This window comes from Emydura macquarii, unplaced genomic scaffold, assembly GCF_026122565.2.
Source record: "Emydura macquarii macquarii isolate MOO-44397 ecotype Brisbane River unplaced genomic scaffold, CSIRO-AGI_Emac_v2 contig_2805, whole genome shotgun sequence".
NCBI lineage: Eukaryota > Metazoa > Chordata > Testudines > Chelidae > Emydura > Emydura macquarii.
Window position 1 is genome coordinate 2550415 of NW_027132942.1, and position 15225 is coordinate 2565639.

A 15225-nucleotide genomic window follows, 5' to 3' on the forward strand; every position below is an offset into this window, starting at 1 on the left:
AAGCAAATGCCGTCCGTTTATCTTAAGAACTTGTCAGGCACCCGTCACTGCAGTATGTGAGAGCCTTACAACCTTTAATATAGCTATCCTTACAATACCCCCATTTTACAGATGGAGAACTGAGGCACAGAAAGTCTACATGACTGTGGGAAGGAAAGCTGGGATCTCTGGTTTGTGTACCCATTTTGATAGCTGGCAGGAAGGTTCTGTCGTAGCAAGGATCAGGGAAAGTGTGGAATTTGGGGGAAATCTAGGAGAGTTGGGATCTGCCTACGAAATCATGTTTTAGGCTCATCAGATATCATGAAGCAGTTAGTTACTGCACTTGCTTGAATCTCTAGTTAAACTCTGTATCCAACTCCTTTTTGTGTTCACATTCCAGGTGCAGCCTCCAGAACAGCCTTCTCTGTCATAATGCAATGATAGAGAAAGGAGCTGACATTAAGGACTGTTTGATTGGAAGCGGCCAGCGTCTGGAACCCAAATGTAAGCAGGAAGCTGTATTTATAATGCACTTAGAATTAATTCAAGGAATTGGGTTTTTCCTGAACGTCTTACCCTAGGTTTTACTTTTGTTTCTTCCTGGGTACAACAGTAAGCTAATGAACAGGGTCTGCTTTCATAACTTGGGGCCCTGTCACATTAGGATTGGGGCTTTTTATCCAAATGACTTCCTCTTGAACGAAGAGTAGTTAAGGGACTGATGTTACTCCTGTTAAAGTCCCTGGTAAAATTCCCATTGACATCAGTGAGGTCAGCACTGGACCCTGAGACGTTTTGAGGCACTTGGAAGAGAGGAAGGTGATCAGGAACAGTCAGCACGGATTCACCAAGGGCAAGTCATGCCTGACCATCCTGATTGCCTTCTATGATGGGATGACTGGCTCCATGGATATGGGGAAAGCAGTGGATGTGATATACCTTGACTTTAGCAAAGCTTTTGTTATAGTCTCCTACAGTATTCTTATCAGCAAGTTAAAGAAGTATAGGTAGGATGAATGGACTAGAAGGTGGATAGAAAGCTGGCTAATTGGCAGCCGGTAACAAGCGGCATTCCTCAGGGGTCGATCCTGAGGCTGGTTTTGTTCAACATCTTCATTAATGATCTGGAGGATGGGGCAGATTGCACCCTCAGCAAGTTTGCAGTTGACACTAAGCTGGGGAGGGTTATAGATACCCTGGAGGGCAGGGATAGGATACAGAGTGACCTAGACAAATTGGAGGATTGGGCCAAAAGAAATCTGATGTGGTTGGACAAGGGCAGAGTTCTGCACTTACGATGGAAGAATCCCAGGCACAGCTACAGACTGGGGACCGACGGGCTAGGCAGCAGTTCTGCAGAAAAGGATCTGGGGGTAACAGTGGATAAGAAGCTGGATATGAGTCAGCAGTGTGCCCTGGTTGCCAAGAAGGCTACTGGCATATTGGGCTGCATTAGTAGGAGAATTGCCAGCAGATCGAGGGAAGTGATTATTCCCCTCTGTTCGACATTGGTGAGGCCACATTTGAGGTATGCTGTCCAGTTTTGGGCCTCCCATTGCAGAAAGGATGTGGACAAATTGGAGAGGGTCCAGCAGAGGACAACAAAAATGATGAGGGGGCTGGAGCACAAGACTTATGAGGAGAGGCTGAGGGAACTGGGCTTGTTTAGTCTGCAGAAGAGAAGAATGAGGGGGGATTTGATAGCAGCCTTTAACTACCTGAAGGGGGGTTCCAGGGAGGATGGAGCAAGGCTGTTTTCAGTGGCGGCAGATGACAGAACAAGGAGCAATGGTCTCAAGTTGCAGTGGGGGAGGTCTAGGTTGGATATTAGGAAAAACGTTTTCACTAGGAGGTGGTGAAGCACTGGAATGGGTTACCTAGGGAGGTGGTGGAATCTCCATCTTTAGAGGTTTTTAAGCTGCAGCTTGACAAAGCCCTGGCTGGGATGATTTGGCTGAGGTTAGTTCTGCTGTGAGCAGGGGGTTGGACTAGACGACCTCCTGAGGTCCCTTCCAACCCTAATCTTCTATAATTCTACAGTCTGTTCCCAGAGACTACAGTCACCCTTGAGGTTGCCATTGGCGCAGGGAGTCATTATTTCGACTAATTGTCTTTGCCAACGTCAGGGGTAACAAACTCAGCCCACAGAGTCAGACAGTGCAGGCCACGACGTCCCTCGCCATTTGAGAGTGCAGCTGACTACCGGTGCCAGTGCACAGACCTCATTCTTAATCCTTGGGGACATCATTAGGAATGAGGATGGAGTGACGCATGGATTACAATATGCACCATATTAGGTATCTGCCCTAATGGATGACAAAGGCAGGCTGTCTACATGATCCTGTCCCAAGCCGGGGGCTTTAATGACTCTTATCGGCTGAGGATTGGCAGATCTCTACTGCAGGGTGTGGCATGATGATAAAAGTGAGTGTCTTGACAGTCTCCATGTGAAACCATTTGATCTGACCAAGATTTGGTTGCTTGCTTTGTGTTCATGGTGTGGTTTGTAATCTTAACTGGCTCTAGTGCCTGGCCTGTGTGCGCGCGCCCATGCTGCGTTGTTAGCCCTGCCATAGACATGTCTGTGCCACAGTTTTCTCTTTAATTTGAAACGTAAGAGTGCAGTTGTTACTCATGAAAGGGAAGTATTCATCTCATGGATGCGATTCTCACACAGCAGGCAGGCAGGCCCCGTGCAGGTGTTCTGTCCACTGCACCTTTCTCTTTTACCACGTCACTCTTTGCTGTTCCTACGTGCAGCTTTGCTGGTATGCTTCATTTGAATCTACAGGACCTCCTGCTATTGCAGTGCTGGCCTGCCCGCCCCATATCCTCACAGATCTGCTGCCACTCCATCCGTGCCCTCCCATGAGCACAGATTGCCAACAAGGCCGAACTGTCTCCCATTCTCGGACAGGAACTCTCTTCACTTCTCAGTGGCAGCAGGCCATGTTTGCCAGGGATGAAATACACCCGAGCTCCGGCTATGCAGTAGTTTTGCTGTCCGAAAACATCCGCTGCAGTCAGTTTCTTTGGTGAATCCTGTTAAGCAGTTTGTTGTCCGCATGGAACAATGAACGCTTCACGCTGACACCGAAGCGCGGCCTCTCCTTGTGAACCCTGAGTGCTCTGCCCAGGCCATCTGGGGTGTGAGCGCATGAAACTTAGTTACGTGCAAGCAGGATGTAAGAAGACTGGCTGTCCCGGCTCCTGGGCAAATGTAACTCACACCAGTTCACTTCCCTTTCCTTAGGGAGAGGGCATGTGTAGGTGGTTCAGATGGCCCAGCTGAGAGAAATGGGGTTGAATTAAACAAGTTAGCCTGAATATCTGGAAAATGTCCCCAACACTTGGGTCTGCTTGGCTGTGGAATAATCTCACAAGGGAAGTGGTGGGAGCCCCCGGCATTTAATGCTGGGCTTGGCAAAATCCTGTAACTGGAAAAAGGAAAAGAAAAAGAAAAGAAGAAGAAGAGTAGGCCGTTCAATAGCCGATCGCTTGCCATAACCCTCCCATCCTGGCTTGCATCTGTCCCCACTGCACTACTGGACTGCAGCTAAATGCTACTGAGCCGATGTGTGGATGGAGTTGCTGTGTCGTTTTAGTCAACGTTTGCATTTGTGCATCATGGTTCCTGAACGCCCTTTCTCTTGCTTGTTGGTTTTATTACCATGCTTAGGAAAACTCCACTTTCTTTTTTCTTTGATGCCTTAATTCAGGGAATTTGCTAGTGGAGAAATAACAGCCCAGCTGTATGAAAGCTATCTGGTCCAGGTAGTAGTTTAAAAGACATGTGGTTGATGCCTAAGACAGGGGAGGTAATTATTAAAGGGATAAGAGCTGTCAGGCAGCAGTTCTAGAACTTAATTCCACAGAGCTTTCGATGGGGCTTATTCAGAAAGCCAGCATGTACCAAAGTTGGCCAAATGACCCCTGAAGTAAGTGGGTGAAACTCCGAAGGGAGTAACTAGGCCAAATTCAGCCAAAGAGCAAGCTCCACATCTGGTATAAATTAGTCATAAAACAGGCGTCAGTGGTAAATTGGCATATCCTCCCTTCAAAGCAGTGTTAACAAACTAAATGACAAAGGCCCGCAGAGTGTGGAACTAGCAAAACACGTGCAAAACATCCCCGTTCGTTCCCTTGGTTTTGATGCATTCATCATCTCAGTCTTCATCTCCGTTGAAGGGCCCCTGCCTGTCCATTTGGCTATTAAGGGGCTAGCACTATATAAATAATCACCCCCCCCTCCCCCCCCCCCAGAAATGATGTGCAAAGACCATCACAGTTGCACAGCAAACACTCAAGTTAGGAAATGCCTGTGCAGCCTTCATTCAGCCCTGTCACGCAATGCTCTGTGAGCTGCTCTTCACAGGGTCGCAGGCTGTTTTTGCTGCCTTGCTCGATGCACAGGATGGGTGGTGCACGCTGCTGCTCAGTGTTTGGGTTTCTCCTCACTGAACGAGTGGCTCCGAGCCTTGCACACTATTCAAACCCTGCTCTGAAGACGGAATTCTTAACTTCCCCCCGGGCTGTCTTGTGGCGCTTGTCACGATGGTGGTGGAGAGCTCCCCCAGCGGGGATGACCTTATTTGCCCGGGCACTTGGGAGGTGAAGGGTTGTGGTTATCCCTAGTTTACAGATGAGACACACAGGCACAGCTCCTTAAGGTATTTGCACCTGTTGACATTGATGGCAGTTAAGTACCTAGATACCTTTGAGGATCTGGGCCAGAGAGAGTCCACCAATTCTGGGTGTCCAGTTTGAGGTGCCTGGGACTTCATTTCTGCAGGGCACTTAGCATCATACAGCACTTCATTGTTCAGGATACAGCCGCCAGTGACTTCACTTGGGGCTCTGGCTGCTCAGCCCCTGCGTCTGAAGTTGGGCACCCAGAATGTGAAGAACACGCCATCATTGACCACCTGTGAAATGCTGGAGTTAAGTGACACTGCCCGGCTTCGCACAGGAACTCTGGAGCAGAAGCGGAGAGAGACTCAGACGCCGCAGGGCAGTCCTTACCTTAACCAGAAGCCACTTCTTTCTCTGCCTGCATTTCCCTGATTCCTTTATTACACAGCCCTCACCTTCCCCAGAGCCAGCACAGCCCGTTCACTGACTGAAGCAGAGGTGCTATGGAAAAAACAGTATGAGCTCATGTAATTAAAGGTTGTGTCTTAATGCTCGTACACAGCAGGGGCGTTAGCATTTGGTAACTTTTGAGTGCTTGACTTCACAACCTCACCATGCTTTTAATGTAGTTTTTGTAGGTATTTCCTAGGTTAAAGGGAAAAGCCTGAAAAAACAAACTCCCTCAGGTGGGATCGTACTGGTCCCTCCATGGTCAGCAGTGGAGTTGGAACCTTTAGCTCTGCAGCAAAATGTCCTGCTGCTTCAACTAATGGAGTAACTGACAGCTGTGGGTGTCATCCTCTGTGTGGCCCAGAAGGGGATGAGATGCATTTTGCCAACAGGGGTCAGAGATTTGCTGACAGCAGAAGACTGTTGAGCGTGGGAATCCATTCCAAGCTGTAGAGGGGCATGCGTTGGAGTCGGCTCAGACCCTTCTGCCCTTGTTTCCCCCAAACCTGGCCCCTGCTGCATCATCTCCTCCAACCTGGCCCTGTCCTGTCTCTCCCTCCCCCCATCTCACCTCATTCTTCCCCCGGCAGGCTCCGTGTCCCCATCTCTCTCCTCACCAGGCCCAGCCACCCACCCCAGCTCCCCCTCTGGTCGTAGACATCCCTGTCCCAGCGGCGCCCTGCCGCCCAGCTCCCATTCCCAGTGTCCTTGCCCAGCCAGTCCCAACATCTGCTCCCCCTCCTCGAGTCTCCTTGTCCCAGGCTGCTCCCTCTGCCACCCCCACGCCCAAGTCAGGGGCTCGTCCCTCCTGCTTTCCAGTCAGGCGGCATCTTTCTCTGTGCTGGAGCATTGAGCACCCAGGAGAGACAGTGTCCCTAATCGGTCCCTGTGCCCAGCGTCTCAATGGCCAGCAGCAGCAATTGCAGGGAAAGTCGGACTCCGCTCCTGCAGCTCCAGATTGGAGCATGCTCGGTGCAAACAGGATCTTGGGAGAATTTATCTCCCAAACTAGCAAGTCTCTACTGAGCATGTGCAAACTGAGATTTTTCGAGGGCTCAGAACTTGGCCGGATTCAGGCAGCTTTTCACAGGGCTGACAACAGGCACATCCCCGACAGCAGCGCAGCACCACCCGGCAACGTGTCGGGTCTCTGCTCCGAAGCCTGGAGGCACTAGAGCCTCGCAACGGAGCAGTTGTAAGAAGTTATTCTCACTCTCTGAAGCCAGGTATATTTTGCGCCGCCTTCCCCGTACCCACACCGGCTCAGTGGCATTTAGCTGCCGTCCAGTACTGCAGTGGGGACCAATGTCAAGCCAGGATCGGAAGGTTACAGGAGACAATAATATATGGCCAGTCACTCTTCGGCATGTGTCATCCTGGTGCAGGCAGGATGTGGCCAAATCAGGGCTCACCAACGGGACCGGAGAGTGAGTTGATGGATCTTATCGGTGCCTCTCTGTGTTGGAATAACGCCTGTTTAATTTAGGGTCTGACCCTGCGTGATGCCGAGTGCCCCTAGTGACTCAATGGGCATGGAGAACACTGAGCAAGTTGGGAATCTTATTGCTTGCTGCTGGTAGCCATGGACTCGGTTCCCCCAGGCAGCCCCGGCACAGGCGAACCAGTTCACGCACACACAGAGTATGTCAGGGGCCAGTCTGTCAGACTCGTGCGAAGCCATTGCTGACATAAGCGTTGCACGAGATGTGTCCCCTGAAATACACGCTAAGGACTGGGTGTTCCTGAGAGGGGAGGCGCTTGGCAGTAAAAACAGGCATCTCTTAAAGAAGGTGTCATTTCCAGCTCATCGGCACCTTCCTGACTGATCCCTGTGTGTTTGTTTTCCAAACCTTGGCTAAAGATGGAGGATGACCTCTGGCCTTCGGTGGTATGTAAGTTCTCTAGGCCATCCATTCACCAACACTTTGTCCACCACCGCCTGCTGACACGGACTCTTTGATTGCTAGCCCTGGGATTCTCAGCTAGGCCAATTCAGGCTTCCAGCATGAAAGGGTAAAGTGAGCTGCCACATTCTCTGCCTGTTGATTGTGAAAAATTACCCAGAAGGCCTCAGTTCTTAACCTCGTGGAAATATTTTCACATGCTCCATCCAGAGAAAATAACTGCTTGCGCTCTCCGAGCGTTCAGAGCCAGGAGGAATACCCTGCCGACTGCCTACGCAAGGAAAGGAAAGCTCGACCTGAGCTCGGCGCAGCGATCTGCAAGCTCTGGTAGTGACGAGCGCCTCGCACTAGGCACACGCTGCCGTGCACATTAAAGTCCTGCGAGTGGACATTTCGGAGAGCCCTGCGGCTAATTGTGCTGATCAGTAACAGGGAACAGTATGGGAAGGACTCCGTGTAAGCCAGTTCCCCTTCTTCAGCCAGCAGGCCACACCTCTTGCACAATCAAAATGCTAATTCCTCTCACAAGCAACCTGACGCCCTCCACATCTCTGACCTAGCAGCTGGTGGCGGTGGTTGTCTTGTCCCAGCATAATCCTATCAGCATGAAGTTCAGGAATGAATTTGGTGACTCGTCCTTTGTAAGGGCGTGATCCAAGGTGTCCGATCCGAAGAGCATCACTTTCCCTGCAGTCTCACGTTCAGAAGCCTGGCAAGGTGCAGAAACCTGCTCCTGACACCCCTTGCAGGGTGGCTATATCTTGGTCCCGCCTCTCCTGGCTTTCATTCCTGCGGCGTGTCCTGTCGCTATCTCACAATAGTGGATGTTACTTGTCGAGACGCTTTGATATCCATCAGAGGATCTTGTATCTTTGGGTTGTTTGTTTCAGCGTCCTCAACCTCTGTCATTCCGACCTGAGTTTGCAGACGTTGGCCAGCTCACCAGTGCTCGTCCCCAGGTGTACCAACGTGTGATTGACTTTACAGTGGACTCCTTCTGTTGCCCTGCTTTCCGATCCTCTGAGCCGCCTTAGGAATTGCATCGTTGATAGCATTCTGCTTTCTTTGAAAAGAGCCAAGATCTTTGCCTGTGAGTCAACAAACATTGCGGTGTCCGCCTCCATTTCTTCTCTGTTTATTTCTTGCAGGTGCAGTGAGCGTAGCTTTCATTTCAGCCATATAATTCGAGCTAACATCTCCTGAACTAATGCTCTTTCTTGTACGCTCTCCATTAGGCCACTGGATAAAGACCTCACCATAGTCCTTCCCCCTCCCCCCACCCCAATCCACTCACTCACTCACTCACTCACTCAAGTTCTAGATCCCGCTGACACACTCCCCCGTAACCTTGAGCCCCACCCCCTGCCTCCTGAGACCCCTGGAGCAGACCCGCATGTTTCCCAGCAGCCACTGCTCTCTAGCCTTTTCTACCCACTCTGGAAATCCTGATCTGACCCACAGGCATTTCAACCCTCTGAATACCCTCGGATGTCTGCTTCACCACCTTCTTACCTCTCCCCCTGCCCGGTCCAAGGTGCATGTAGCCCAGCCCGCCTGTGGGGGTTCAGGTGTGACTGAAGTCAGAAGAGCTGAATGCTGAGCGGTAACACCTCCCCAGGGGTACCCCAGCATTACACCCGGCGGCTAGCCTGCACGGTATTGGCTCTGCCACTCGGCTGGGTCCCAGAGGGGCGGTGATGTCATTGCACAGCAAGTGCCGGGCTGTCAACAGGAGACCCGGAGATGCCCATTTTAATTAAGACTTAATTGTCCACTTTACTCCTGGGCATCCACAGCTTTCTGCCATGTGGCCGTCTGGATCTCTGGGCAGAGCCCTGTGGCTGCTGCTTCCTTTGACTCCATTAACAGCTTCTCCTCAGCGTTTCTCCGTCCCCTCATCGGTGACCTGTCCAGGCCTGGCAGGCTGCACTGCCCTGCTAGGCCAGCCGCACCCATTTCTGCTTGAGATTGCAGCCACCCTGATCTCCGATCCAGGCCGAAGCCCAGGGGAGACCACATGTTCCAGCTTCCGGAGCAGCCGGGCCGCTTGGCTCGGCTGGAACCTCGGCAGCCTCTCTGGGGTTACATGCCAGGGTGGACGGCTGCTCTGCAGAGCTCTGAGAGCCACCCTTTGCTCACCCCGATCTGTGCCCATTGTCTCAGTGACGTCTGGGTGGGACAGAGCAGGCATGGGCCGCTGCCCTGTGAACACAAACACCTCAGCCCCCACCACCCGCTTCCCTTCTTTATCTCCACGTGCAATCTCCCAACTCCCCCAGGCCTCCCACTGGCAAATCACAGCTGTTTCCCTCCTCTTCCTCTGCTCTGCCAGGGCCCACCAGGGCATCCATGCAGAGAGACAAGTGGCGCTTCTCTCTCGGTCTCCATCCTTTCTGGCTGGGATAGATGCTGGCAGGCGCCACTCACCTCGTGTTTTCTTGCATGTGTTTCTGCAGCCGCCCCTCCCCCTGCCTTTTTTTTTTTTTTTTTTTTTTTTTTAGTCAAACTATCTCCTGCTTTAAAGAGAGCACACACACGGCAGCGGCTTTCCTCCCTGCTGTATAATGGAGCAGTAATTCTGTGCCAGGGACTGTTTTCTATTGGATTTTAAAGGGCTTATAAAACAGTGTATGTAATTGAGTGAGTAAACTGAACGTTTTCGGGAGCCCCCGAGGGCTGGGACTTCATGGTGGTCCCGGGCCTCAGCCCCAACCTTGTTTTTCCCCTCCTCCCCCTTCCTCTTTACAGCTGAGCTGTTGCCACCAGCAGCAGCAATCTGTCTAGGGGCGAATTGAGCAAACAACATTGCTCCTACCAGGACACTGGACGGCTCCTTTCAATCGGCTGCTTTGCGGGAACTGCCCGAAAGCCTGGCCTGTGCTGGAGAGGAAGGCCCTTGGTCATTAGCACCTGGGATCGTGGCTGGGTTGGCACTGGGATTCGGAGTCATCTCTGCCCTGGGTGTACTTGCATTCCAGTTTGCTGTGAATCAAGCCGCAGAGGCTCACTGGCTCCCCACGTGCCGTGCTTGCGTTTGTAAGGTGCGTGGATGGGCAGTGCCTGTAAACAAACGCCTGCCAAAGCAGAGTCGCATCTGTAACGAGCGACAGATTTTTGATTTGCGCCCAGTGAAATCTCCACAGACATTGGGCTTGAGCGCCCAGGCCAGCCCTGGCTGGGCTGCGTCAGAAAATGGCAGCAAAGTGCTCGTTCAGACGGGTTGATCGGCTCTGCGTTTGTGTAGTGCCATTTCCTCCCGGGCGGAGCAGATCTCGACGAATGTGATTTAAGGTTGCAGAGTCCAGCTCTTCGGCTTTTTGAAAGTCCTTCCTTTAACCCCACTTGATTGTCACACACCGGGCCATCAGGATTACCGTTCCCTGTAGGTCAGGGAGGAGGGGAGCAGTAGTTCTTACCCGCCTCGGATCAGCTTTTAGTCTCTAGCCAAACGCTTCCCTGTTAGCATTGAAAACCATTTCACAGATTGAAGGGTCACCCTCAGACAGGTGAAAATGGGTCTGGTGGCTTCCGCATAATCTCTGTTATAGAAGCAAGGCCTAGGCAAGACTCCATGGCCTGGCTTTCAGAGCCATTGGTTCATTTGTGCCAAGGCCAAGCATCACCTCCTGGGACCTGCCATCTTCCCTCGGTGGTACCAACAGGCAGTGTAATTTAGCAGACCAAGCAAAGGGACTGGGAGTCTGGGAACATGGTTTCTTTCTCTACCGTGCCACCGACTGTGACTTCCTGACCTTTGGCGAGTCACTTAAACACCGGACCTCAATTTTCCCATCTGTAAAATGGGGATGGCAGTATCCACCCACTGTTGTAAAGCACTTTGACCGTGTCCAATGACATAAATGTGAGAGATTGTCAATAACTGTGAGCTGTAGAAGTGCTAAGTACCCCAGAAATGGAACCATCTGTGTGGCAAAATGTTTAACGATACAGCGAAGTTCCACAAGTTTAGGTCAGGAAGTGAGGGACACTGTATGAAATGCAATGCGAGGCGCTTATTAGACGAGATTATTGCTACAAATGTATACACAGAATCATAAATTGACGTGGGTCTTTACAAACTTCGGTGAAGACACATTTAACCTGCAAGCTATAATGTGATGACTGCAGCTGGACTGGAGCCAGGGTCTTATCCACATCACACAAATCAACATGTCTGGCAGTCTGCTTGGAAGGGGTTCAGGAATGGAGTAGCAGGAGTTGCCACAGGGCCTGTTTGAGGAAGGTCGTTAGGGGGCTAGGAATGGGATAGCAAGATGTGCTGCAGGTCTGGTTTTGAGGTACTGTGGTAAAGCAGGGGGTGAGGGGTGGGATCCAGGCCTGGAAGAGGAGTAGCACTCCAGGCCAGGTCTGTTGGCAGAGCTGCATGCTTGCATGGTGCCTACCTGCATCATACTCGTACTTGGCCCCAGAACAGTCAGAATTTCATTTTCTTGAGCACCAGATTTTCCCTTGCATGCCTCTGGCCAGCAAGGAGTCTAGAAAGAAGGAAAGACACCAACCAAAGGGTCAAATCAGAGCAAGAGGTGAACGCTGGATTTCGAAGTCAGAGATCCTGGCTGGGGTTCTGAGGCATTCCCCATGTGGCTAGAAGGCTAGTTACCAAAGGTCAGTAGCAAAGGGTCCAGTTACCCAATCTGGTCCTTAAAGCCAGAGGCACCTCTGAGTTCTCCCTAGACTGGCCTCTCCTGGGAGGGCCTCTGGAGTGAGTCCATGATTAGCCCATGCAGTCCCCCTGCTGACGAGAGGAAGGGAACTCCAGGAGTGTCACAGGTGGAGGGTGACAGCTGGAAAGAATCTTGTCGCAGGGCCGGACCCCTGGAAACTTGGTGGTGTTCTAAAATCCCAGGTCTCCTGGCACGATGGGGTGTTGTGTTCCTGACACACACCGGCAGCCAGGAGAATGCCTTGACGTGTAACGGAGAGGAGCATCTTGTGGGCCAGCCCACTGGCTTGGAATTACTAGGGATTTGTTCAACCGAAGGTCGCTTAACCTTTTCTTTCCAGCAGCCGTGCAAAATCCTCCTTGCCCAGGGGAGTAACTGGAGATGGGCAAGTAAAATAGCGTTTGTATTTTCCATCATTCCTCTAGCATCCTGGTCCATTATCTGTCTGTCTTAGGCACCGATCTGGCCCCCCACTGCAGTGTCTGAGCACCTCACAACCTTGAACGGATTTATCTGTACCCTCCCCTCCCCCCGTGAGGCAGAGCAGGGCTGTGATCCCCCTTGGGCAGCTGGGCCCTGAGGCACACAGAGGCTAAGTGACTTGCCCAGGGTCACACCGGAAGTCTGGGCAGAGCAGGAAATGATCAGAGACGTGACCTTGTCAGACTGGCCCTCCTTACTCACCCGACAGAGCTGCTGGCTGGGCCCCACCTGCTGATTTCACTTCCCCCAGCAGCCGTGCCGGTCTGGAATCTGCCGTTGGGGTCATCAATGCTCCTGTTGGAAAGAGCTCCTCTGCATTATGGAATCTGGAGGGAGGAGGCAGCTAGGAAAAGCCCGTGACAATGGGCCTGATCCTGTTGGTTCCTGAGCAGGCACATCCTGCGCTGACTTGAGTGCACGTTGAGGGTACTTAGCGCTCAGAAAGCCCTGGCTGGACGATTGCTCTGTAACGTCCCTGGCACCGTCTCCCTTGGGTTTGACGCTGCCAGGCCAGTGCCTAGACATACACCTGTCGGCAGCAGCTGTGCCTTCTTTTGGGTCTTTGTTGTGTGGCAAGTGACACGTACGTGTGAGAAATCTCATTAGATTAACCTTCTGGTGTTTTGTCAGTTGTTTAGGCCTTTGCCATGTGGGTGGGCCAGTGACTGAGACAAACTGGGGTTGGAGGGAGGGGATAAAAAGCAACAAAGCAACATGGAAATTCACTGGAATCTGCTTTTCCCATTTTCTCCTGAAGATTCTGGTGGGAAAAGTGCAAGGATCCAAATTCCTCTTTTTTTAATCTTTCAGCCAAACACGTTAATGAAGTTATCGTGGGCAGCGAACAGCTGATGGAGATCTAACACGCCGGACGTCAAGATGCCTTTGTGGAAGACAGAGCCCGCACCTTCGTGAGAGCGTTCGTCTGGAGCAGAGCTTACCCTGTCATCTCTCCTTTCCTGTGCAGCTTTGTATTTGTGTCTTAATAAAGGAGTATTTCCAGAGTTGTCTGCCTCTCGCTGGCCCCTCCCTACCTCACGGATATGCCCGCTGCTTTGTGGAGTGCAGTATCAGTTCCTGCATACTGAGCAAATGCACTGTACTTTTCCAGTAGCACGACGAGCTGGGACCACACAGATTGGGCCCATTCAAAAGAATGACTTAGCGACTCCCATTTCGCCACAAACCAGGGCTCGGGGGGCTTGCACCACCATCCTAATCCCTTAGAGACACAAGGAGCCGCTTCTGCATCTTGGGGACACAACGGGAGAGCAGGAAAGGAGGGTTACTTCCCCGCCGTTCCTGAAACTTCTCCGCCTTTCCCACCCGCCTCTCTCTCTCCTGTCGTGCTGCTGCATGGCACGGACACGTTGAATCAATGCATCTGTTTTTATTCTATGCTGTGCTTCAGGGTGAGGTGCCAAAGGCGTTCCCACTTGTATCCTCTAGATTTGGCCTGTTGCTTTGAAATGAAGCCCAAGACTGCATGAGAGGGAAGGGTGGAAGGAGGGGGGGAAGGAAACCTGAACATAGAGGTTATGTCACCGTCCGTGCTTTTGCATGAAAGCCCAGACATGAAGTCCCTCCCCACGCACTTACGCCATATGTAAGGCGACGTGCGTCACAAGCTGTAACGTGAACTCCATAGCCTTGTGGCTGGCCGTCCTGCCAGGATTGTAAAGCACCTGCCCGGGATTGAAACGCGAGCCGTTTCTGCAGCCTGCAAACGGGACTGGAGTCCCTGCCTAAAAGCTCTTTCCTGGAGTCTAATAGGATTCAATGGGATGCTTATCTGAGCCTGGCAGCTTGACATCGAGAGGCACGTGCGGCTACTGGCTGGTTATCAGTTCAAAGGTGTGCGTCCTGGGCAACACAACGAGAGAGAGAGAGGTTATAGCCCTGCCCTGCCCTTCAGACATTAAACATCCCACATTTAAGAACCACCTAATAATGGGAAGTGTGGGAAGCATGATGTGCTGGCTCGGAGGGCCGTTACAGGCTGGAGAGCGCAACGCGTGCTGGAACTCAGAGCAGGCTTAGCATCCCCTGGGAGGCTAGTGCGTGAATAGACACCAAACCCTTTTCATCTAAGGGTCTCGGACGCTTTACATACGTTAATGAACTATGCCCTGGTGTAGGAGGCAAGCATCACACCCATTTTACAGATGGAAAACGAAGGCACAGAGAGGCTGAAGTGACTTGCTTAATGTGCCACTAGAACTCTGTCAGAGCCGGACGCAGAACCCAGATCTGATTCCCGGGGCTTCCCCTTCAGCACAAAGCCATCCTTCCCTTCTGTCTACACATCTCAGCTTCTTAAAACCCAGCTTTCCCTAGGTTAATATCTTCAGTTTGATCTCCTGGGCCTTAATTGTACGTTAACGTCTTGCTTTAGTCCTTTTGTTTAGCTAATTTCAGAAGAGGTTCTTGATTGTGTCAATTAGAATTGCGGTATTAATTGAGTGTTCTCTGAATTGCCGTGGGTTTGAGAAGTATTCTTTTCCCTTTTGCCTTTTACGACCTGCAGGTGTTTGGTGTGAGATAAAAGGCGATCCCAGAGTGAGATTTCACAGCCCGGGTTATCAAAGCGAGGCGTCACTCTTGATGTAGTCAGCGTGTGTGGCAGTAACGATGAAGAATAATTCAGAATAATAGCGCCTTCACGAACCCCAAGGCAGGCGCTGGGAATTAACCCTTGCCGACCTGGTGTGGTTTTGGGGCCGCCCGGGTTGAGCAGGTGAATCTAGGACACTATTGACAATTTTACCCCGATCACAAGTGCCTCCTCAGAGACCAAGCCCCTGAGTGACTTTTGAAAATAGGACTGAGGCTTCTAAGTCACCTACGTGCGTTTGAAAATACGACCCCATCCCTTCAATGCATCAGCAAAGCATGACCTTCCGGGCGTGCAAACCTGGCCCTTCTGTACGGCGCACGGCCCCACGCACACGTGGCTCCTCTCACTTTCGAGCTACCCGGCTGTCGCAGCTGAGTGAGCTGTTGTCTCTCACGCATCACCCAGGTCTTTAGGCACCAGGGACGTGGTTTACAACACAACCGACCTTTGAAAGGACCAGACTTGCCAGCCC

The 15225-nt window shown here is 51.7% G+C and overlaps 1 protein-coding gene across 3 annotated transcripts in view; it reads left to right on the forward strand.

Annotated features, from left to right (window-relative positions):
• Positions 1-13140, forward strand: part of EIF2B3 (eukaryotic translation initiation factor 2B subunit gamma) — a 136291-nt gene extending 123151 nt beyond the window's left edge. For all 3 annotated transcript variants that reach the window (XM_067567803.1, XM_067567806.1, XM_067567804.1), the window contains 2 exons: positions 383-486; positions 12947-13140. In XM_067567803.1, coding sequence (XP_067423904.1) covers positions 383-486; positions 12947-12999 — 157 coding nt within the window. In that variant the 3' untranslated portion in view covers positions 13000-13140. The remainder of the gene's footprint in view (positions 1-382; positions 487-12946) is intronic.
• Positions 13141-15225: the final 2085 nt, after the last annotated feature.